General features: G+C 41.0%; 1 protein-coding gene across 3 annotated transcripts in view; it reads right to left on the reverse strand.

The window, feature by feature from the left end:
* Nucleotides 1-24,480, reverse strand: part of SPG11 (SPG11 vesicle trafficking associated, spatacsin) — a 101,846-nt gene that overhangs the window by 19,154 nt on the left and 58,212 nt on the right. For all 3 annotated transcript variants that reach the window (XR_008514121.2, XM_024232354.3, XM_054532744.2), the window contains exons 20-30: nucleotides 24,337-24,403; nucleotides 18,787-18,952; nucleotides 16,943-17,148; nucleotides 16,573-16,681; nucleotides 15,094-15,253; nucleotides 14,390-14,662; nucleotides 13,568-13,768; nucleotides 10,636-10,743; nucleotides 7,545-7,707; nucleotides 3,927-4,141; nucleotides 2,141-2,885 (exon numbers count right to left, since the gene is read on the reverse strand). Coding sequence is in view for 2 of the 3 variants with exons in the window: in XM_024232354.3 (XP_024088122.2) it covers nucleotides 2,141-2,885; nucleotides 3,927-4,141; nucleotides 7,545-7,707; nucleotides 10,636-10,743; nucleotides 13,568-13,768; nucleotides 14,390-14,662; nucleotides 15,094-15,253; nucleotides 16,573-16,681; nucleotides 16,943-17,148; nucleotides 18,787-18,952; nucleotides 24,337-24,403 (2,413 nt within the window). In the remaining variant the exon portion in view is untranslated. The remainder of the gene's footprint in view (nucleotides 1-2,140; nucleotides 2,886-3,926; nucleotides 4,142-7,544; nucleotides 7,708-10,635; nucleotides 10,744-13,567; nucleotides 13,769-14,389; nucleotides 14,663-15,093; nucleotides 15,254-16,572; nucleotides 16,682-16,942; nucleotides 17,149-18,786; nucleotides 18,953-24,336; nucleotides 24,404-24,480) is intronic.

Raw genomic sequence — 24,480 nt, forward strand, 5'->3', positions numbered from 1 at the left:
TTAAAATGTATTTTTTGGCTAAGAGCAAAAACCTCATTGTTTAATGAGGTTTTCAATGTATGCAGAAGTAATAAAAGACAAGTAGGATGTAAAGGGAGAAGAGTAAAGTGACCTAAAATGGTGGTAAGAGTCCTCCTACATTCCAGCTGAGGTGGTAAAATATTGATTCTAAGTATACTGTGGAAAGTTAAGGATGTACACTGTCATCTCAAAAAAAAACCAAACTATACAAAGATGCATAGTCAAAATCACAATAAATTAAAATGGAAGACTAAAAAATGTTCAAATAACCCAAAAAGCGGAAGAAAAAGTTTCCCTTGAAAATCACAAAATGCTAAAACTCACCCAAGATGAGAAAGATAACCTGAATAGTCCTGTAATTATTTAAGAAATTGAATTTGTGGTTTAAAATCTTCCAAAATAGAAATCTCCAGTCTCAGATAGTTTTACTGGTAAATTCTACTAAGCATTTAAGGAAGAAATAACACCAGTTCTACACAATGTTTTCTAGAAAATAAAAGAGGAGGGAGTACTTTCTAACTCATGAAACCAGCATTACCTTGATACAGAAACCAAACAGTACAAAAAAAGGCCGGGCACGGTGGCTCAAGCCTGTAATCACAGCACTTTGGGAGGCCAAGGTGGGCGGATCACTTGAGGTAAGGAGTTCAAGACCAGCCTGGCCAATATGGTGAAACCCCATCTCTACTAAAAATACAAAAAGTAGCCAAGCGTGGTGGTACACACCTGTAATCCCGGCTACTTGGGAGGTGAGGCAGGTGAATCACATGAACCTGAAAGGCAGAGGTTGCAGTGATCCGAGATTGTGCCACCACACTTTGGCCTGGGTGACAGAGTGAGACTCCATCTCAAAAACAAAAACAGTACAATAAATAAAATTACAGAATAACATTCCTCATGAACATAAATGTAAAAATCTTTAATGAAACAGCAAATTGATTTCAGCAAAAAATCAAAAAGAATAATGCACCAGGCCCAAATTGGATTTATGTAAATGGGGAATTCAAGGCTGGTCCAATATTAAAAAATCAACTAATGTAATCTACTATATTAATAGTCTAACGAAAAAAAAACACATGATCAGATTAAGATATACAGAAATAACATGACAAAATTCAAACTGATTTATGATAAAAATTCTCAGCAAACCAGGAATAGAAGGGAACTTTTTCAACATGATAAAGCCTGTCTTCAAAAACCTACAGCTAATACCACACTTAATGATGAAAGATCAAATATTTTCCCTTTAAGGTCAGTAAAAAGGTACGGATGTCCACTCTCGCCACTCCTATCCAACACAGTACTGAAAGGCCTAGTCAGTGCAATAAAGCAAGAACAAGAAATAAAAGGCATACAGATTGGAAACGCAGAAATACAACTCTACTTGCAGATGACATGAATGTCTATGTAGAAAATCTTGAGGAATCTACAAGAAATCTCCTAGAATAAGCAAGTTTAACAAAGTCATATAAAGTTAACACAAAAAACACATTTCTGGCTGGGTGTGGTGGCTCACGCCCTATAATCTCAGCACTTTGGGAGGCCGAGGTGGGCGAATCACCTGAGGTCAGGAGTTTGAGACCAGCCTGGCCAACATGGTGAAACACGGTCTCTACTAAAAATACAAAAATTAGCCAGTAATCCCAGCTACTTGGGAGGCTAAGGCAGGAGAATCACTTGAACCCGGGAGGCAGAGGTTGCAGTGAGCCGAGACCACACCATTGTACTCCAGCCTGGGCGACAAGAGTGAAACACCATCTCAAAAAACAAAAAACAAAAAACCAAAAACCAAAAAGAAAAACAAAAAACCATATTTCTATATACTATCAACGTAAGACTGGAAACAAATTTACAGATGTATAGAATATGTAGAATAAATTTCAGTGAACTAGCTACAAATCAGATAGATTCCCTTTAACTTTGAAACATAGCTAGTTTAAAAGACATAGATCTTTCTATTTCATTGCCTAGTTAATTGGCTAGTCTACAGATTACCTGGAAAAAAGTTGTTGTCCCCTTAACTTGGTATAACTATTCTGCCACAAAGGTCCCTTCCTTCTTGGAGACAGTGCCAACAGTGCCATTTAAGACTCTGGGCCGTCTGATCTCCTTCACTTACTGCTGTGGACTCTCCTTAGGGGAATGTCGGGCGCTTCTTCCTCAAGCAGCTCAGCACTTTGTAGGAGAGCATGGATCTCTGGGTGCAGATCCTCCATACTAGCTTCCCCTGAGGCCAGTGCTCTGCAGTGCAATACCAAGGCGACATCTCGATTATAAAAATGAAAATACCGGCATACTCTACTTGCTTCGTGCACACAGCCATCATCCAGTAGGTGCCCAATCAAAAAGTTTAGTGACTCCTGCTCTTTCCAATCCAGTCTATTCTCACATGTCTCTTTGGATGGAAGGCTGTTAAGTTCTAAGTATTTTGATGTGTTCAGAGCAGCCAACTTGGAGAAGGAAAACTCACTGGCTAAACTATCAAAGGAAAGTTCACCACTAGTTGAGATCTGTCGAGAAAATTTGGGCTCTGTTTCCTCCTGATTTCTTCCAAGAGTGTGCTGGGTGATGCGGCAGAGCCAGATCTGCTTTTCCAGCTCCTCCAGCTTGTCCAAGGGCACCATGTCCTCCTGGGCAAGCCAGTGCCCTGACAAGGTGAGCAGCAGATGGCGCTCCTCAATGCTGCTCCATCCAGTTGGGTGCTCACATGCCACATGGGCCTGGGTTGAGAAAAAGGAAGACGCTGCTTTGCTTGAAATTGAATTTTTCTTAAAATTCTCATGGCATTTTTTCCAGAAGTCAATTCTTGCTTGTTTTAGTGACCACTGTTCAATGTGTTTTAGGGTCTGCATTTCCTGTGTTATCTGTGAAATTTAACAAAGCAGATTTTAGCCTTTCTTGGATAAAAAAGTATCATAAATGCTAATGTTCCCTAAGTATATCACACTTGTTTGGACAGGGTCTCAGTCTGTCACCCAGGCTGGACAGCAGTGGTGGCGATCACAGCACACTGCAGCCTCAACCTCCTGGACCCAAGAGATCCTCCCACCTCAGCCTCCCAGGTAGCTGGGACCACAGGTGTGTGCCATCATGCCTGGCTAATTTTTAATTTTTTGTAGAGACAGGGTCTCCCTATGTTGCCCAGGCTGGTCTTAAACTCCTGGGCTCAAGCAATCCTCCTGCCTTGCCCTCCCAAAGTGCTGGGATTATAGGCATGAGCCACTGCACCTAGCCTTATCATACTTGTTAAAACCAAATCAAATCAGAAAACAGAGATTTGGCTACAGATGACCCTAGATCTTTTATCTGGAAAGTTATGGTATGAAAAACAATTCTTGATTGATCTCATGGAATGGGGTTTAAGTGGAAGCCCCCTTATATTTAATTCTATTCAAAGGAAAATAGTTGTAGCATATCCTACAAATGTTACATTTGCAGCACCCATTTCTCAATAATGGGAATTGTAGGCTCATCCATTTCTGAAAGTAATGTGTGTGTCAAAAGTAAAAAAAAGCCTTATCTCCTATAAATTATACATCTCATTTGATTTACTGTTTAATGCTGATTTTAAAAGCTAAGATTTTAAATAACTTAAAAAGACCAATGAGGCTGGGCGCGGTGGGTAATCCCAGCACTTTGGGAGGCTGAGGCGGATCACGAGATCAGATCAAGACCATTCTGGCTAACACAGTGAAACCCCATCTCTACTAAAAAACACACACACAAAAAATTAGCCGGGCATGGTGGTGGGCGCCTGTAGTCCCAGCTACTCGAGAGGCCGAGGCAGGAGAATGGCATGAACCCGAGAGGCGGCACTTGCAGCGAGCGGAGATCGCGCCACTGCACTCCAGCCTGGGCGACAGGCAAGACCCCGTATCTAAAACAAAAAAAAAGACCAATGATACCTCTTTAATAACCAAGTCGTCCACAGGTAACTCAGCTAATTCTGCTACCCTCCTGGCCAAAGCGAATTGTCCATCTGTCTGCAGTTTTTCCAAAATAGATCTACATTCATGCTGAAAATTCTCAATGCTGTAGCTGGTAATAATTGTATGATTAATGGCTATGGATGTATCCTTCAAAATCTGGCAAAGGACGCAAAGCTTTTTAACATCTGGACCTGTGCCAAAGAGAAGAGGATATAAACATTTAGTCAATAAAACGCCACTACAGCATTTCAAGAATAATACATATCAGGGGGGAAATATACGTGTTTAACATAGTAATGTGGTTAAAGGGAAAATAAAAAGCTGTTTTTTTTTTGTTTTTTTGTTTTTTTGAGATGGAGTCTCACTGTCACCTAGGCTGGAATGCACTGGTGTGATCTCCACTCACTGCAACCTCCACCTCCTGGGTTCAAGGGATCCTCCTGCCTTGGCCTCCTGAGTAGTAGGGACTACAGGTGTGCACCACTACATCTGGCTAATTTTTGTACTTTTAGTAGAGATGGGATTTCACCATGTTGTCCAGGCTGCTCTTGACCATGCCCGGCCAAAAAAGCTATTTTTCTACTCTGGTTGACTAAGAGAGGAAGCCATAAGGTAGCTGTATACCAAAAAAAATGGTCCTGCAAAATTGTTAGTGGTAAAGTCTGACTGAACTTGCTTGTCATATAGTAAGAAGTGCTACAGATTAATGGCTGGGCGCAGTGGCTCACGCCTGTAATCCCAGCACTTTGGGAGGCCGAGGTGGGTGGATCACTTGAGGTCAGGAAAGACCAGCCTGGCCAATATGGTGAAACCCCTCTCTACTAAAAATACAAAAATTAGCCAGGCATGTGGTGGCACACGCCTGTAATCCCAGCTACTCAAGAGGCTGAGGCGGGATAATCACTTGAACCTGGGAGGCGGAGGTTGAAGTGAGCTGAGATGGTGCCATTGTACTCCAGCCTGGGCAATAGAGTGAGACTCTGTCTCAAAAAGAAAAAAAAATACTGTTAGAGATTAGCACATGAACTCAATCTACACATCTGGCTTTATATACAGGGCAGAGGTTGGTGGTCTTCAATGTAGTAGAAACACAGTAGGAAGATTTTAGTCATTCAGACTGGTCTCTCTCTTTCTGGACTTACCTCCTACCTTGCTCAAATTTGTCTGATTTAGTGGTCATTTGTTCATTCAATGCAGTAATCATGTGGATCAAGACAGAGAACTTGTAGGACAGTTAAATCTCCAACTGGCCAACAGCCTAGGCTCTAATGTGGCACATTATATTCAGAATGAAGCATCACTTGCACCTCTAAAATTTATCTACTTAACCTAGGGAGACCTAACTGAGCTCCTCCTGATGTCCCTTGGAAATTATTAGTAACACTAAGAATTCTTGGCCAGGTGCAGTGGCTCACGCCTATAATCCCAGAACTTTGGGAGACCAAGGCAAGAGGGATCGCTTGAGGCCAGGAGTTCAAGACCAGCCTGTGCAACATGGTAAGACCTTTGTCTCTATTAAACAAAAACAAAGAATTCTCTGCCAACAATTTATGTGGCTGGGTTTGCTCCCTTTCCCAAACAGTCTAAGTAGAGTCTATGTGTGTCCTACCATAAGAGAGGGGCATGAGAAACATTCCACAATTCCACAATTTCCAATGCCACCTGCTGGGCAGCAGTCTGATTTAGGTAGTTCTGGGGAAAGTAAGACACCCTGCACAATCATATAAAACACGTTTTTAAAGAACATATTCCTGGCTGGGCACAGTGGTTCATGCTTGTAATCTCAGCACTTTGGGAGGCCGAGGCGGGAGGAGTGCTTGAGCTCAGGAGCTTGGGACTAGCCTGGGCAACATGGCAAAACCCCATTTCTAATAAAAGATACAAAAATTAGCCAGGTGTGGTGGTGTGTGCCTGTAATCCCAGCTACTCAGGAGGTTGAGGTGGGAGGACAGCTTCAGCCTGGGAGGCAGAGGTTGCAGTTGCAGTGAGCTGAGAACGTGCCACTGCACTCCAGCTTGGGCAACAGAGCCAGACTGTCTCAAAAAAAAAAAACAAACAACGTATTCCTGTTCTCTAAGCAAATAAATGTTAAATACGCACACATAGTAACACAATTTCTAAAAATATAAAAAATTATAGAATAAAACTATTATAGTTATGTTTAACAATGTAGTCAATTCTTATAATTATTCAAAGATAGATTATGGCAAACAACAGGAAATTCATTTTTGAAAAAAATTATTACTACAGATCAGTGAAAACACCTATATGTTAAACGGACTTATCATTTGGTCTGCACAGTAACTGGTAAGTGCCATCTTATATCCACTACATTTTGGAAACACCTCTTTTTCCTTTTAGTCATCAGATCCACAGCCTGCAACAACTGGCTCTGAGCTCAGGATTCTGTCAGTGTTCTGTGAAAATCTGAGCTCTCCAGCTGAACATCTGTGAGTTTAAATGTGAGAAAATAACCCTAGTAGCTAAACTGTCAGAATATAGTATAAAAGAACAACATTATCATTCAATAAAAAACTTGAAATTATCAAACAAGTGGAAAAGATAATAAGGCAATATTTGTTTGATTCAATCAGCAACAAGTTTAGAGACTGCCAACATCTTGAGGAATCTGCAAAAAAAAAAGAAAAAAAAAAAACAAGCACAATTTTCTCTGAAACTTTAAAAATGAATTGTGCATTTCTGAAATAGGGTTTGTGACCCTAAGCAATGCTAAGGTTACTTGCCATAGAGAAGAAGATAGTGACAGGGTGTAGGAGTTCAGTCAGGGTGGTGGGAAAAATTGTAGAGGAAAAACTATGATAGATAGTTATAGGAAATATTATATGAGAATAATTATATATTAATATAGGAAAAATTATATAAGATAGTTATAGGAAATAAACACAAACCTTCTCAGAAGGCTGGGCAGTTTGCATAGCTTCAGTGACAGATTTGGCTGAAGGCAGCCTAATCCTCTTTACCTTTAGTTGATAGCAAAAAAGCAAATAACAAGGGAATGTGGGGAAGTATATCTAAATAGCTTGTTTACTCATGTGGTCCTAAGACCAACCTTTGATCAACTGCGGGTGCATAATTGCTCTCTACTCAGGGGATCGGCAATGTTAATTACCATCTAATGGTGTTTACTCAAAACCTTTGCCATTTAATCTGTACTAAATAAATGCAAACTTTGCCAGCTTACGAAGCAATGCTCCAGACTCAGAGCACAGCCCCTTAGCCGGACTGACAGGCAAAATATCTCTGTCAGTGTATGTCTTGATCCATCGCTAGGTCAGCGTCTGTGGGTTGGACCCCCAAAACAGGGTAATGTAGAAGCCAGCCAGGAGGAAATGTGGCTATTTGGTAACTGCTTAGAATGAGATGATTGGTTATATTATTTATGTTTTATGCTGTTGTATTATTTCTTGAATATTTTAACCACAATTTAAAGTTCTCTGTAACTTCTTTACTCCCAGTTGTAGACTGTAAGTTAATGTTACATGCATTTTAATTTCCTAACTACCCCTCTAAAGTATTTTCAAGATTAAGAAAGCTAACTTCTTAATAGCAACTTAACTGTAAGGATTGTCTTACCATCAGAGAAGAGATGCTCTCTTTCAACAAAGAGCTGTAAAAGCTTCCCCAGCTCATACTGGGTCTTACACTGCTGTAGCATAAGCTTCAAAAGGAAACACACCTGATCCTCCAGCCACATAGCAGGGATGACAGGGTGGACCTTTGTGGCTGCTGTGTTAAGCTATGAAAGAAAAAAAGAGGCTTAGGGAAAGCAGTTTCATGAGAATAGCAAATCAAAACCTCCAAATCTGGGAACCTCTAAGAAAGCTAAAATTCCCTCAAAAGCCATTGCCTGTCATGAGGTGCTTACTCAGTTCCTTTCCAAATGGCAGGAACTGGTAATGGGGCTCAGAGGACTGGCAAAAACAAGCCCTCCTCAGCAGCTTTGCACATTGTCTCTTTGTGGAAAGTTCTGGTATAGAGCTGCATGTGTGAAAAAGATGGGCAAGAGTCCTAAAGACTGAATGCTAACTACAGAGTTAATGTCAAATATTCCTACTTAGTGACTGTCAAATTAATAGCCCTTTGAGTTGCTGTGAAGTTAACCCGATGTTTCACTTAGCAGCTTCTTTGTTTTTATTTTATTTTTTGAGACGCAGTCTCGCTCTGTCGCCTAGGCTGGAGTACAGTGGTGCAATCTTGGCTCACTGTAACCTCTGCCTCCCGGCTTCAAGTGATTCTCCTGCCTCAGCCTCCTGAGTAGCTGGGATTACAGGCACGTGCCACCACGCCTGGCGAATTTTTTTGTATTTTTAATAGAGATGGGTTTTCACCATGTTGGTCAGGCTGGTCTTGAACTCCTGACCTGATGATCTGCCTGCCTTGGCCTCCCAAAGTGCTGGGATTACAGGCGTAAGCCACCGTGCCTGGCCTAGCAGCTTCTTTAAAGAGGGATGTAGGCCTGCCCTTGAATCCAGAGGATTTTAAATTCACATTATAAAAACCGCTTAGAAAGACGTGCCTAACATTACTTCGCTAGTTCTACCACTTTGCTTGTAGTTTATTCTTGTTAGAGAACGGTCTCAGTTAAGAAGCTTGGATTTACATCATTTCAACTGAATGCTAAAAATATTAATAGGAAGATGAATTCAGGTGGCAGGCTGCATTTCTACAAGTAGGTGTGGCAAAAGTATCTTCTAGGATGCTGCAGGAAAAGGCTGATTTCAGAGGAGTGGTGCTTTCTTACCTGATGCTGCTGCTGCTGTTTTTTTTTTCTTTCCTTTGTGCTGGTAGAGAACAGGGTCTCACTATGTTGCCCAGGCTGGTCAAACTCCTGGCCTCAAGCCATTCTCCCCCCTCTGCATCCCTAAGTGCTGGGATTACAGCTATGATGACAGCGCCCGACAGATGCTTCTTTTGTGACTTTATTCCTGATTTTTACTTTGGTTCTTGCTTCGTATTATTTTTGGAAGACTAATATTTGGTTCTCAGTCACTATAGTCTCGTAGTTCACTCTAGACTTCATACAACATAATCACAAAAAATACTGGGCGTTTTCGTGGAATAGAAACTTAACTGCCGGGTTTCAAAAAATGTATACGTTAATAGGCACCCAAAACTTATAATTCAGTACCTCTGTGCCTAGTGCTGAGTGAGGCCCTAGTCTTGGCTGAATACTTCCTGTATACTTCTGAACACACTATAGAAGTCACTCTGAAGGTAAGTTTAACATGCAGGGCTTTTTGGCTGTGATGTAGGTTTTAGAAGACAATATTCCCTTCAATAGAATTCTCAAGACTGCCAAGATCTTAAATTAAGGAATGGTTTATAAAATCATGTGTCACATTACCGCTATCTTCTTACCTCTATTTGGAATGAATTTCCTTCTCTACTCTCTTTCCTATGCCCTATATGGTCCTCCCTGTCCATTTCTCATCCTCTTCTCTTAAATTCCAATACGACTTACCTACTGGTAAGCAAAAAGATCATTTTGCTTTTGCAGCGTCTCCCTTAATGCAAAGTTGTTTAAGGGAATTATTATGAGAAAGAACACTGGTAGTCAACTCACTAAATTATTACTATTCCTGCTTAGACACTGTTCCTGAATGTTTTCTATTACCATTCTGACTGGATTTTGAGTTTAGAAGAACAAAAGTTATATAATACTTCTATTCTCTTTCAAAAAATATTTCTCTTCTTGATTCTTTATCCTCCTGAGTGTCCTTGTTAAAATTAGCTGGGATTAGGGCAGTAGTCCTTAGTCTTTATTTAATTACTTGTATACCTAAACTCTGTTGCTCTACGAAGAGGAACTAATGTGAACAGATGATGGAACTGGTTAAGCTGGTCAGGCAAGAATAAGAAGATACCTGGGAGGTAGCCAACTAGCCATAGGGAGTAATAGGCTAAGGAAATTAATGTGCCTATTTTCCGCGGTTTTAGAATCCTAGGCATATTCAAATAACTGATTTGGTATTTTCAAATATATAACTTTCAAATCTTCATTACAGTGAAGACCAATGTGGCCAGACATGGTGGCTCATGCCTGTAATCCCAACACTTTGAGAGGCCGAGGCGGGAGGACTGCTTGAGGCACGGAGTTCCAAACCAGGCTGGGCAACAAAGCAAGACTTCTTCTCTATAAAAAAAATATTAAAAATGATCAGGTGCAGTGGCTTATGCCTGTAATCCCAGCACTTCAGGAGGCTGAAGTGGGTGGATCACTTGAGGTCAGGAGTTTGAGACCAGACTGACCAACATGGTGAAACCCCGTCTCTACTAAAAATACAAAATATTAGCTGGGTGTGGTGGTGGGCACCTGTAATCCCAGCTACTATGGAGGCTGAGGCAGGAGAATCGCTTGAATCTGGGAGGTGGAGGTTACAGTGAGCCGAGATCATGCCACCGCACTCCAGCCTGGGCGACAGAGCCAGACACTGTCTCAAAAAAAAAAGAAAAAAAAAAAAGATTAAAAATTAGCCACGCTACTTGGGAGGCTGAGGCAGGAGGATCCCTTGAGCCCAGGAGTTCGAGGCTGCAGTGAGCTGTGATCGTAACACTGTGCCTGAGTAACTGAGTGAGACACCAAGTCTTTAAACAAAAACAAAAAAGGCCATGCATGCCAACCAAGTGCAGATCAGTGAGAAAGAGCACCATAATTCCAACTTACCGTTTCAAGGCTCTTCTGAAACTCCAGAAGTTTAGCTTCAGCTTCTTTATAATTCCTGAAGAACATACACAGTTCATACATCTCCATCACCAGTAGTAACGGGGAATCCTTTGACAAAGTTTGAAAAAAATTACAAAATTTTGAACTTAATATTTTTTCAATGAATAATGCCAAATAAGAGAATGTTAAAAATGCTATTAAGGCAGGGCACAGTGGCTCATGCCTGTAATGCCAGCACTTTGGGAGGCCAAGCCAGTGGGATCACCTAAGGCCAGGAGTTTGAGACCACCCTGGCCAACATGATGAAACCCCATCTCTACTTAAAATATAAAAAAGTAGCCAGGCATGGTGGTGCATGCCTGTAATCACAGCTACTCCAGAGGCTGAGGCATGAGAATCACTTGAACCTGGGAGGTGGAGGTTGCAATGAGCCAAGACTGTGCCACTGCATTCCATCCTGGGTGACAGAGTGAGACTCTGTCTCAATAAATAAATAAATAAATAAAATTAGCCAAGTGTGGTGGCATGTGCCTATAGTCCCAGCTACTCGGGAAGTTGAGGGAGGATCACTTGAGACCTAGAGGTCGAAGCTGTAGCTATGATCACATTACTGCCCTCCAGCCTGGGCAACAGAGCAAGACTCTGCCTCAAAAAAAAAAAAATGCTATTAACAATAGCTTCACAGATTAAATCATGTACGTTAAAAAGAAAGTTAAATATATTTTCTTTTCCTTTTGGAAAAATGATACTCAGGCTAGTTATACCTACTCAACAATCCATTTTCTGTCTATTCTATACTTGGCCTATTGCACACAGGCAGGAAGCATTCCACTAGATGGTGCTATGACACCTTTATTATTATTTTTAATTTATTATTTTTTTGAGACACAGCCTCATTCTGTCGCCCAGGCTGGAGTGCAGTGGCATGATCACAGCTCACTCACTACAGCCTTGACCTCAGGTGATCCTCTCACCTCAGCTTCTAGAGTAGCTGGGACTAGAGGTGCGTGCCACCGTGCCCGACTAATTTTTGTATTTTTTGTAGAGACGGGGTTCGCCGTGTTGCCCAGGCTGGTCTTGAACTCTTGGACTCAAGTGATCCATCCGCCTAGGCTTCCCAAAGTGCTGGCATTACAAGTGTGCGCTAGCATGCCCAGGCATAACATTTTAAACACACACACCTGGATAATCTGCTCTACTGATCCACCTTACCTACTGTTGCCTGTGGCACTGATTCATACATTTTATTGTTGTCAATGGGAGTCGCTCAGTCAGATAATAGGAGTTCTGAATTAGAAAGTATGGCTCTGAACTGTAAATACACCACTTACTAAAGTATTTTGAGACCTTGGGTAAGTTACTTAAGTTTTGTGAGCCTTGATTTATTAGTCTGTCAAATGAGAGCAACATCACTTCATAATACCTTGTTTTTTTTTTTTTTGGGACATGGTCTTGCTCTGTCACCCATGCTGGAGTGCAGTGGCGCGATCTTGGCTCACTGCAACTTCCACCTCGCGGGTTCAAGTGATTCTCGTGCCTCAGCTTCCCAAGCAACTGGGTTTACAGGCGCATCCCACCACGCCTGGCTTTTTTCTTTTTTTCCTTTTTTTGTATTTTTAGTAGAGATGGGGTTTTGCCATGTTGGCCAGGCTCATCACAAATTCCTGGCCTCAAATAATCCGCCCGTCTCAGCCCCCCAAAGTGCTGGGATTACAGGTGTGAGCCACTGTGCCTGGCCCATAATATCTAATATTATTTTCACATAGGATTATTGTGAAAACTCACTAAAATAATGTATAAAAAGCACCCTGATGCTTGGAGCGGTGGCTCACGCCTGTAAATCCCAGCACTTTGGGAGGCCAAGGTGGGAGGATCACGAGGTCAGGAGATTGAGACCAAACTGGCCAACATGGTGAAACCCCGTCTCTACTAAAAACACAAAAAATTAGCTGAGCGTGGTGGCATGCGCCTGTAGTCCAAGCTACTCGGGAGGCTGAGGCAGGAGAATTGCTTGAACTCGGGAGGCAGAGGTTGCAGTGAGCCGAGATCGTGCCACTGCACTCCAGCCTGGGTGACAGAGCGAGACTCTGTCTCAAAACAAAAACAAAAACAAAAAACCATCCTGGGCTAGGTGTGGTGACTGATGCCTGTAATCCCAGTGCTTTGGGAAGATGAGGTAGGAGGATCACTTGAGCCCAAGAGTTCAAGACTAGCCTAGCCTGGTCAACATGGCAAAACCCTGTCTCTACTAAAAATGCAAAAAAAAAAAAAAAAAAAAAGCCAGGCATGGTGGTGTGTGCCTGTTTTCCTAGCCACCTGGGAGGCTGAGTTGGGAGGATCACCTGAGCCTTGGAGGTTGAGGCTGGAGTGAGCCTTATTATGACACTGAACTACAACCTTACAACCTGGATGACAGAGTAGGACCCTGTCTCAAAAAATAAAATAAAATAAAATAAATAAATACGACTTTGCTAAGTAAATGGTACTTTTTTTTGTTGTTGTTGTTTTTGAGACGGAGTCTTGCTCTGTCATCCAGGCTGGAGTGCAGTGGCACGATCTTGGCTCACTTCAACCTCCACCTCCTAGGTTCAAGCAATTATCCTGCCTCAGCCTCCCAAGTAGCTGGGATTACAGGCCCACGCCACCATGCCTGGCTAATTTTTGTATTTTTAGTAGAGACAGGGTTTCACCATGTTGAACAGGCTGGTCTCAAACTCCTGACCTCAAGTGATCCGCCCGCCTCAGCCTCCCAAAGTGCTGGGATTACAGGCGTGAGCCACTGTGCCCGGCCAGTAAGTGGTACTTCTAATATTATCATCATCATCTGTTGTTGCCTAAAAAAAATCCAGGGATGGAAATAAGAAAAAGCCAAGAGGGGATATGCTGAAGTAACCCCTTAAGCTCTGGAAAGAAGTGAAGCAACTATCACTACCTTAAAGAAAAGGTGGAAACCTCTGATGAGAGTTTTGCTCTTCTGTCTTGTTAATAATGTTCTCCAGATGACTGAAAGATCCTCAAGGTTCCAGGTATGGTCCTCTGTTGAGTCCTGAATGTGTCCCATTGCTTCAGTTGCAACACTGTCCTCCACAGAAGTGATGATCCAAACACAGAGACAAGAAATGGCACTGGCACCCTGCCACGGGACAAATAAAATAACAACTAGGCCTGGATTACCTGGCAAATGTACAAATACTACAGATGGATATTTCCTGTTTAGAATAAGTCACCCAACTTAATTAGTTAAAATGGCTTGAAAAGCCTTCAAACATGAAACAAACTAATGAGCAACCAAGGGACTGTTCTAAACTGTCCTGCAGAGGGTTGCAGGTCAAAAGACCAAGAAGCAGACAGAAGGGGGTATATGTGAAAGTCAGGGAAGTACTAATCATAAGAGAGTAGGACTGCCCTCCACTGATCTGCTGATTAAAGGACTGTCTGGAATGTCCCTCTTCCCTGCTAAAGAAGGCACTAAAGAAACAGTTGTGGTCAGTCCGCCAAAGCGTCTTTCTCTGACTGCCAACCAGGAACCAAGGCTCTGATCACTTGAGTTCACTGAATGTCAAGGCACAAGAAAGTACACTAAATGGCCCAGAGCCTAAGCTAGAGAAGCACAAAATGTTGCAGTGAACTTGGAAACACATGCTGGAACCTCACTGTCATCACCACCCCACTTCTGATTATCAGCCTTTCCTGTCCCTCATCACTTATTCTATTGTTCTCTGGGTACTTAATTTAGGCTTCTCATGATCCTCACCTGGAGACATGAGGCCAGAACACTGAGGATAGGGGCCTGTTGTTTCACTGCTTCAACCAGAAGCCAGTGCCAGGAGTCTGGCTCCTCTGAGCATTGGAGCAGAATTTCAAATAAATCGGTCATCTCTTCTTTGCTTCCTTGAAGTTCCTGGGGGGACTTATTGCAGACTTGATCGCTGTCCATTTTGGAGGTAGGCACTGAGGGCAAGTTCTCAAAAGCCAGCCTTAAGTGGTCTTGAACGACTGGGCTGAAGTACTGGATAAGGGATTTCACCTAGAAGGCATATCAGATGATTAAATAGAAACCCAACTTTCAGTTTCAGCTGGAGCTGAAAATGTTAGAGAAAAGCATAGACAAAATTATGCTTTCTCACCCTGAACTAAGTCAGAGTGACTATTATATAATTTTACAAAGTTGTATGGTGCCTTTTAATGAATTTCCATATTCAATCTGAAGTCACAAAAGCTTTTCAACTCTTCAGTACTAGTGTCTTGTCTGATGCCAACCCACTGAAATCTTAGGAAAAATAATAGTATCATATGAAACAAAAGCCCATGTATCCAGTACGTATCCTGGTTGTCAAAAAAAAAAAAAAAAAAAAAAAGAAAAAAGGCCTATGTCATGCCTACACAACAGAAAGAATGCTATCTTCTGAGAAGTGTTCCTATTTCCTTTTGAGTGACTGCTAACAATTAGTGGCTTACCTCTGCTGGGTGGTAGTTGTGGAGCTGGCTGTGAATAATGAACTGCAGCCAATCATTTGCTTTGGCACATTCTCTAAGGTAAGATATGCTTAGTTTCATATTGTGTAGCCTGCAGAACTGTACCACTAATGCCCATTGGCTGCTAGATTCACTGGATAACCTATAATCAGAATTAAGAGGTGGGGGTGGTCAAGAAAAAACAAAAAACTCATTAAAATATAGCTTTAGCTTGAACTGGAAAATGAGTAAAAATGATATAAATTAAAGCACAGTATATTCTCCAACAAATACTAAATATGTATTAGGCAACTTTGAAAAAAGTAGATTCTTTTTTTTTTTTTTTGAGACAGAGTTTCGCTCTTGTTGCCTAGGCTGAGTACAATGGTACGATCTCAGCTCACTGCAACCTCCGCCTCCTGGGTTCAAGTAGTTCTCCTGTCTTAGCCTCCTGAGTAGCTGGGATTACAGGCATGTGCCACCACACCCAGCTAATTTTGTATTTTTACTAAAGACGGGGTTTCTCCATGTTGGTCAGGCTGGTCTTGAACTCCCAACCTCAGGTGATCCGCCCGCCTCAGACTCCTGAAGTGCTTGGGATTACAGGTGTGAGCCACTGCGCCCGGCCAAAAAAAGTAGACTCTTTCACCCATAAGGCAGAATAGCTAGCTTAGCATACTGGCACAATTCACTCCTTCCCCAAGTCATCAATCAAGTACCTATTTATACTGGCTGTGTAGCATCCTTAGGAGAACTAAGGAAGTTGTCAGTCAAGAAACTTTCTGAGCACTTATTTCTCTTGCTCTATTCACTTTAGAGTACTCAGAGGCCTGGTGGGTGCCTGGGCCTCCTCACCAGGAGAAGGGTACATGTTCTTGCTGCAAGCAGGATTCTGCCAAGAACAGAATCAGTGATAGGATGTACAGAAAAAGGGTACGTTCTCAGGGTCTGGAGTGGTTAGGTCAGCCCCAGTGGGGCAGCATAAAGAAGGCATGAAGTGTAAGGAGATGCTTTTACATAGTCACTTCAGCTTCCATTATCAACTGACATAATAAAATGAAAAAAGTAAGGACATTACTTAAAGTCAAATTTTGGAAGACCCATCCTACACCATCCTATTCTTCTTCATTTTTTTACAATCCTCCAAGACATCTGAACCCACATCTTCTGGCATTTCAACATGTACCATTTAAAAGACTTCTCTGACTAGCAGGGCAGTGGAGGAGACAAAGCTGCTCTCCGTCTCTTGGTAAGTCCATCTCTAAAGAGAGAATTGCTATCTTCACCCTCTTTTCACTGATGGCAAGATGCAATTAAAATCATTATTCATTTACTGAGTATCTGCTATATGCTAGATAAACAAGAAGATAAGGTCTAGGGGGATTTAGTGAAAACACCAGAGTTGTTCAAAGAAAAACTAGGCAAACACAGGTTGGCACAATAAGCTTGTTAGAAAAGAGGCTGAGACTGCAACTCACAAACCTCTTTATTTCCTGTTGCTGAATGCTGTTCCATGTACCTTCTTCTAAGAGAACAAGCAATTCTTCTGTGGTGGTCTTTTCACCATCAGCTAGTTTAGATAGTTTTTCGGCTGTAAGAAATATAAACAACAAAATATGGTGAAGAGAAAAAGTCAAAACCTGAGCATTTCTGTTTGAATAGTGTGGCTCAGGGTCATTTCAGAACCCAATTAAAGTGCCCAAGAAAGTGAGACAAAGAACACACACTCTGCAGGAAAAGGATAAAACCAAGAAGATAACCATTTTCTCCCCAAGCACTCACAATTCAATGCCTTAGACCTAGTCACACCTTCTCTAAACAAAGCAGGCCAGACAAAGAAAAGGTGCTGTACCTAGAGACTCTCTGATAAAGCTGTACTGAGCATCTTCATTTCTGCACTTGTAGCTCAAAATTATATTGGCCACTTTCATATCAACTCTGAGCTTGAGGCTGTCAAGGCCAAGCAATTCTAAGAAACAAACACATGCAGCTCCTATTGAAGGTATGTGGAAGGAGGACAGCCCTATAACAAAGGCTTCATTGCCTACTTGCTGGATCCTGAAAAAGAAAGGAATCAAAATCACATCAGCACATGAAAATTATGTCTCATCAGGAAAAGCAAATGGAATTAAGTCAGTGACACATGGAGTGCCAGCCATGTGATTTGTGGCCTCCTCTCCCTTACTTTTTGCCCCTTGCACATACACGTTTAGGTTCCTGGTAGCTTTTCAGTTGTCTTTTGGCACAAGAGCCCCCCCTTCCCTTAAGCTGACTTTCTAAAACGCTTAGTCATAGTCTAAATTATTCTTGCTTCCAACTTCATCAAGAAGACATGAAGTACAACTTCTGAAAGACTGCGAACTTGTGATCTTATCAATTATGAGTATGTATACAAACTACGAAGAATATCAATGCCACTTAAATGTAAGTTTGACATCATAAAGCACATTTAAAAAAATTCATATAGGCCTTTTATAGGAATAGAAAATTTGGGAAAGACACAAGAAATTACTATTTTTTATTTTTATTATTATTTTTTTGAGATGGAGTCTTGTTTTGTAGCCTAGACTGGAGTGCAGTGGTATGATTCTTGGCTCACTTCAACCTCTGCCTCCCGGGTTCAAGCGATTCTCCTGCCTCAGCCTGAGTAGCTGGGACTACAGGCACCCGCCACCATGCCTGGCTAATTTTTGTATTTTTAGTAGAGACAGGGTTTCACCATATTGGCCAGGCTGGTCTCAAACTCCTGACGTTGTGATCCGCCCACCTTGGCCTCCCAAAATGCTGGGATTACAGGTGTGAGCCATCGTGCTCAGCCCACACAAGACATTATTAACCATGTTTTTACCATGTGGAATGGGAGGCTGAGGGCTATCTTTCATTTTCACCTTTCTGAGCTACTTGACTACTTTACCATAAAAAAGGTATTACTTTGTTAATTATAAAACAAACCAATAAAGTAAATCTATATTTAGCTGCTCATTACAGTAAATGCTCCTCTCAATTCTGTGCTTTATAAAAAATGAATAATTAAATGAATTATTAAAGACATTAAATATAGAATTCACATCTCATCATATAATTCCCTTTTTTTAAAGTTCTGGAATACATGTGCAGAACATGCAGGTTACATAGGTATACATGTGCCATGGCAGTTTGTGGCACCTATCAACCCGTCATCTAGGTTTTAAGCCCCGCATGCATTAGGTATTTGTCCTAATGTTCTCCCTCCCTTAGAATTCCCTCTTTAACCGCTAATACTTGACAAACTCCTGTATGATTTTAAATTTTATTATTTTTCAAAACATATTTATCTTTTTTTCCAGTTAACAAAAATCACACACACTAAATGCCAAAAACTTAGGACACACAGGGAAGCACAAATGAAAACAACAATAATCACCATCCAAATGTAATCACTGTTAACTGTGGTATGTTTCCAGTATGTTTTTCAATGTACATGTAAAATGTTACACAGATATGCCCTTTTTTAGAATACAAATTATATTTTATTTTACTTTTTTTTTTTTTTTAGTGGCAGAGCCTCACTGTCACCCAGGCTAGAGTGCAGTGGCATGACCATAGCTTACTGCTTCCTTGAACTCCTGGGCTCAAGTGATCCTCCTGCTTCCCAAAGTGCTGGGATTACAGGTGTGAACCACTGTACCCAGCCAAAATTATATTTTAAATACTCACAGCTGCTTGGGAGTTTTGCTCTTGATTAATTCCTGGACCAGAAAAGTACCAAATGCAAATGATGGCCGTCCATTATGTAAATAATAAGCAAAATTCAGACGTTCCACTATAGCATATTTATTAACCAGGTCAGGGCTAGAGAAATGTGGGAGATGACTCCATGCATCTGGGAGGAAAGTAAAACAATATTATCTGTATATCACCATAATTAATTTCAGATTTGCACATGGAAAACTCTCTAATGATAAAACTGGTTGCTGTAATCATTTTGCATCACTATGTATCACTTTGAACCTACCAAAATCTGATTTATTTTACTTCAATGTATAGAGGTAGCCTTCATTTTACACAAAGATGTGTACCCGAGAAGTTGCATAAAAACTCTGGTAAGAAATGATGCTCCAGCCAGGTACAGTGGCTCACGCCTGTAATCCCAGCACTTTGGGAGGCTAAGGCAGGCGGATGACCTGAGGTCAAGAGTTTGAGACCAGCCTGACCAACCTGGGGAAAACCCCGTCTCTACTAAAAATACAAAATTAGCCAGACGTGGTGGTGCATGCCTGTAATCCCAGCTACTTGGGAGACTGAGGCAGGAGAATCACTTGAACCTGGGAGGCAGAGGTTGTGGTGAGCCAAGATCATGCCATTGCACTCCAGCCTGGGCAACAAGAGTGAAACTTCATCTCAAAAAAACAAAAAAAATTGTGAGATTCCTGGTCTTGACACCACTAGCTGTGTGACCTTGAGCAACTTATTTAACTTTTAAGAACTGTATATATTTAAAGTATACAACATAATTGATTTTGTTTTTTGGGGTTTTTTTTTTTTTTTTGAGACAGGGTCTGGCTCTGTCGCCCAGACTGGAGTGCAGTGGCACAATCTTGGCTCACTGCAATGTCTGCCTCCTGGGCTCAGGTGATCCTCCCACTTCAGCCTCCCAAGTAGCTGGGACCACAGGTGCATGCCACCACACCCGGCTTTCTTTAGTATTTTTGGTAGAGATGAGGTTTCACCATGTTGCCCAGGCTGGTCTCAAAATCCTGAGCTCAAGCAATCCACCTGCCTTGGCCTCCCAGAGTGCTGGGATTACATGCGTGCACCCAGCCTCTTCTTTTTTTTTTTTTTTCAAACAGAATCTTGCTCCGCTGTCCAGGCTGGAGTGCCATGGCACAATCTCGGCTCACTGCAACTTCCGCCCCCTGGGTTCAAGCGATTCTCCTGCCTTAGCCTCCTAAGTAGCTGGGACTTACAGGCATGTGCCACCACACCTAGCTAATTTTTGTACTTACAGTAGAGACGGGGTTTCGCCATATTGGCCAGGCTGGTCTCGAACTCCTGACCTCGGGTGATCTGCCCACCTCGGCCTCCCAAAGTGCTGTGATTACAGGCATGAGCGTGAGCCACTGTGTCCAGCCAGCCACTGTGCCCAGCTCACCCAGCCTCTTTCACCAATGTTTGATAGTTTAATATGTACAGATCTTTGACCTCTTTGATTAAATTTATTCCCAAGTATTTTGTGTTCTATTAAAAAATAGAAATGGGATAGTTTTGTTCATTATCTTTTTCAGACAGTTTGCTGTTGGTATATAGAAACACTGATTTTTGTATGCTGATTTAATATCCTGCAACTTTCTTGAATTTGTTTATTAGTTCTAACAGTTTTACTGGTAGAGTCTTTAGGATTTTCTATATACAAAATCATGCCATCTGCAAACAATGACAACTTCACTTCTTCCTTTCTGATTTGGATGCCTTTCTTTTTTTTTTTCTTAAATGCTCTGGCTAGGACTTCAACTACTATGTTGAACAGAAGTGGCAAGGGTGGGCATCCTTGTCTTATTTCTGATCTTAGAGGAAAAGCTTTCAACTTTTCACTGCTGAGTATGCTATTAGCTGTGAGCCTGTCATATATGGCCTTTATAATGTTGAGATGCATTCCTTTTATGCCTAATTTGTTGAGAGTTTTTATTATGAAAGGATGTTGAATTTTCCTAAATGCTTTTTCTGCATCTATTGATATGATCATATGGTTTTTGTCTTTTTTTTTTTTTGAGATGGAGTCTCGCTCTGTTGCCCAGGCTGGAGTGCAACAGCATGAACTTGGCTCACTGCAAGTTCCACCCACCACGTTCATGCCATTCTCCTGCCTCAGCCTCCCAAGTAGGTGGGACTAGAGGCGCCCGCCACACCACCTGGCTAATTTTTTTTTGTATTTTTTAGTAGAGACAGGGTTTCACTGTGTTAGCCAGGATGGTCTCTATCTCCTGACCTCGTGATCCACCACCTCGGCCTCCCAAAGTGCTGGGATTATACGCACGAGTCACCGTGCCCGGCCTGATTTTTGTCTTTCATTCTGTTAATGTGGTGTATCATTTATTAATTTGTGTATGTTGAACCATCCTGGTTTTAATTCTGTATTTGATGATCCTTTAAGTTCAGAAAGGCAATAGCCAATAACCCTATAGTTATAAAATCTTTAAATATCTGCAAAAGGAGCTTTTAAATTCATTCACAAAAGGTCATTAATGCAATAAAATCCCTTTTAACATATTTATATGAGTCCTCTGTTCACCAAAGCCAACTCACTGTACCTTTCTCCAACAGGCAATTTTTTTTTTTTTTTTTTTTGGACACAGGTTCTTGCTCTGTTGCCCAGGCTGGAGTGCAGTGGCATGACCATAGCTCACTGCAGCCTTGACTTCCTTAACTCAAGCAATCCTCTTGCCTCAGCCTCCTGTAGGACTGTAGGCACACACAACCATGCCTGGCTAATTTTAACATTTTTCTTTCACCTTCTTGACCCTTATCTTCTATACCTGGCTAATTTTTTGTAGAGACAGTGTCTTGCTATGTTGTCCGAGCTGGTCTTGAATTCCTCACCTCAAGCAATCCTTCCACCTCAAGCTTCCTAAGTGTTAGGATTAACAGGCATGAGCCACTACGCCTGGCCTCCAACAGGTAATTTTAGAACATTTTTCCCTCTACACTAATTACCCTCCTATAACCTCCATTTGTTATCACTTACTTTCTGATGTTGTATTCATAGAGCATGAATATCTTAGAAAGATGGCACCATCTTTCTATTAATAAGACCAGCAGAATAGCTCAGTTTAAAGTTCCTCTAAACCCAAGAAAATATCAAACAAAAATGTCTCTTTTTAGATAAATTTGAAGTCAGAAGATATTTTGATATGAGTCTAGTCATCTCTTGGTATCCATGGGGGATTGGTTCCTGAAACCCTTGGATACCAAAATCCACAGAAGGATGCTCAAGTCCCTGTAAAATAGCATAGTATTTATATATAGCCTATGCACATTTCCCCATACACTTTAAATTACTCTAGATCACTTATAATACCTAATAAATGTAAATGCTATGTAAATAGTTGTTATACTGTATTTTTAAATTGGTATTATTTTTTATTGTTCTATTTTTTTTTTTTAATTGTTTGTTTGTTCTCTGGAATATTTCCCATATGAGGTTGGTTGAATCCTTGGATGTGGAACCCAAGGATATGGAGGGCTGACTCCAGTTAGAAATAAATAGTCACTCCTGTCATGTACTATTCAATTGTCTCTTAACCACTTACTACCTATTTTTTAAAGAAGACAACACTGTGATCTGGTTCCAGAAACTAGTTCTGGAAAACAGTGTATCTGCTCTTGTTTTCAAAGTTCAAAGCTTATTTCTGAAATAAAGTTGTGTTTTCTCATGGAATTCCAAGGACTTTTCACATTGTGACCTGATTCCTAAAAAAAAAAAGGCTTGAAGACCCTGGAGGTATCTGTCATCTTACAAAGGTCTTACCTGAAAGTACATTCCCTCTTTGAGATTAAAAAAACTGTCACATGCCCTATTTGTATTCTTGTGAGAACAAAGCGACTTTGGCAACTTGTAATTACATATAAAGCCATTCATTAAATATTTGCTGAGCGTGTGTAAGGCACACAGTACTGAAATGAGCACATCTGAGTTTTTTATTCAAATAAGACCATAATTTTTTAGCAGGCTGGGGCTTAATGTGGAGACTGCGTATAAGAGAAAATTCAATCTAGAGGGAAATTTTACTCTGGCCTGGTGCAGAAGCCAAGTCACCACACAGTGTTCTTACATCCCTGTTCAGTGGTAAAACCATAAGAAAAAAAAAGTCAACATTCAAATTAAACACAGGTTTCCAATTTTATAAATATGTATTGGCTGGGCGTGGTGGCTCACGCCTGTAATCCCAGCACTTTGGGAGGCCGAGGTGGGTGGATCACGAGGTCAGGAGATCGAGACCATCCTGGCTAACACGGTGAAACCCCATCTCTACTAAAAACACAAAAAATTAGCCAGGCATGGTGGTGGGTACCTGTAATCCCAGTTACTCGGAAGGCTGAGGCAGGAGAATGGCATGAACCCGGGAGGCACAACTTGCAGCGAGCCGAGATCATGCCACTGCACTCCAGCCTGGGCGGAACAAGACTCCATCTCCAAAAAAAAAGTATTACATTTTCATAACAGTTTCATTTACTTTGTGCTTTATTTCCTCAAGTAGTTTTAAACTTCTAAAAATGGCAGGGAACATGCTTTCAACTTCTCTGTGCCTCTACTCTACCTGGCAGAGTGCTCAATTTCCAAGAGTTAGAATGCCAGGTCAAGATGCCACCTAAGTGATGGAGTTGGAGCCATCACAAGAGGAGAGGGGATTTTGTCTACTCTCTAGTAACTTCACTGAGAAAGAGTATTTCTATTTGATAATGCAATAAGCACTACTTTTTTCAGCATTCAACAAATATTTACTGAACATCTATTGTAGGCTTGGCATGCATTGGACTCTGGGCATGAGGTAAATTCTATATATCAAAATTTGAACTTATAAAACATATACATTAAGAAATTCATTTTTATGTATGTCAATAGATATTGGGTACATACTATATACAAAGTACTAATGCAAAGCCTAATTTAGGGTAATATAGGCAGAGGCACCACAGGTAACATGATATTAAAGATAAAAGAGAAATAGAAAAAACAGTTTAAGAACAGAAAAAAAATAAATCAGAGAAAGTCTTATGGTCTTTACAGGACAGCAATGTGTGTGAATCTGGTACTTAAATGCCTTGCCTCCTTTTATTCTCATAGTAATGTGTTAGGTGGTCACTGTGATTAACGTCATTTCATAGAGAATTAAAGAGGTTAGATCACATGACCAAGGTCATACAGGTATTAATTACATGGTAGGCCCAGGATTTGTTTAATGCTGACACCTATGCTTTTAATTTTTATGATATTATACTGGAAATGAAGAATAATTTTTTGAAAGGAAGAAATATAAGCAAATAGTTACACATTACATTTCTCAGCAAGTACAGCACTAGTAACCTAATACATTCACTTTTAACTTACAATATGTTTTCAATTCTGTCTCTGCAAACTATTTTTCCTTTGGAATACACCTTTACTTTTAAAATAAAAATCAATGAGAAAACTAGATTGGCTTTACATATATTAACTTCTATAGTTAACACTGCTAAAACATGTCTCAAGAAGTACCCATGATGACTTACCTCCTATAGCTAGTGTGTTAGCAGACTGCCAGCCAAAAAGTCTGCTAGGATCAAAGGGTGATAATGACTGAAAAAGGGGAAAAGTTAAACAGAATTAGAAGTTCAATGATTATAAAACAGGTAAAAAAAATTATATGAAAGGAC

Source organism: Pongo abelii, chromosome 16, assembly GCF_028885655.2.
Source record: "Pongo abelii isolate AG06213 chromosome 16, NHGRI_mPonAbe1-v2.0_pri, whole genome shotgun sequence".
Taxonomy (NCBI): Eukaryota; Metazoa; Chordata; class Mammalia; order Primates; family Hominidae; genus Pongo; species Pongo abelii.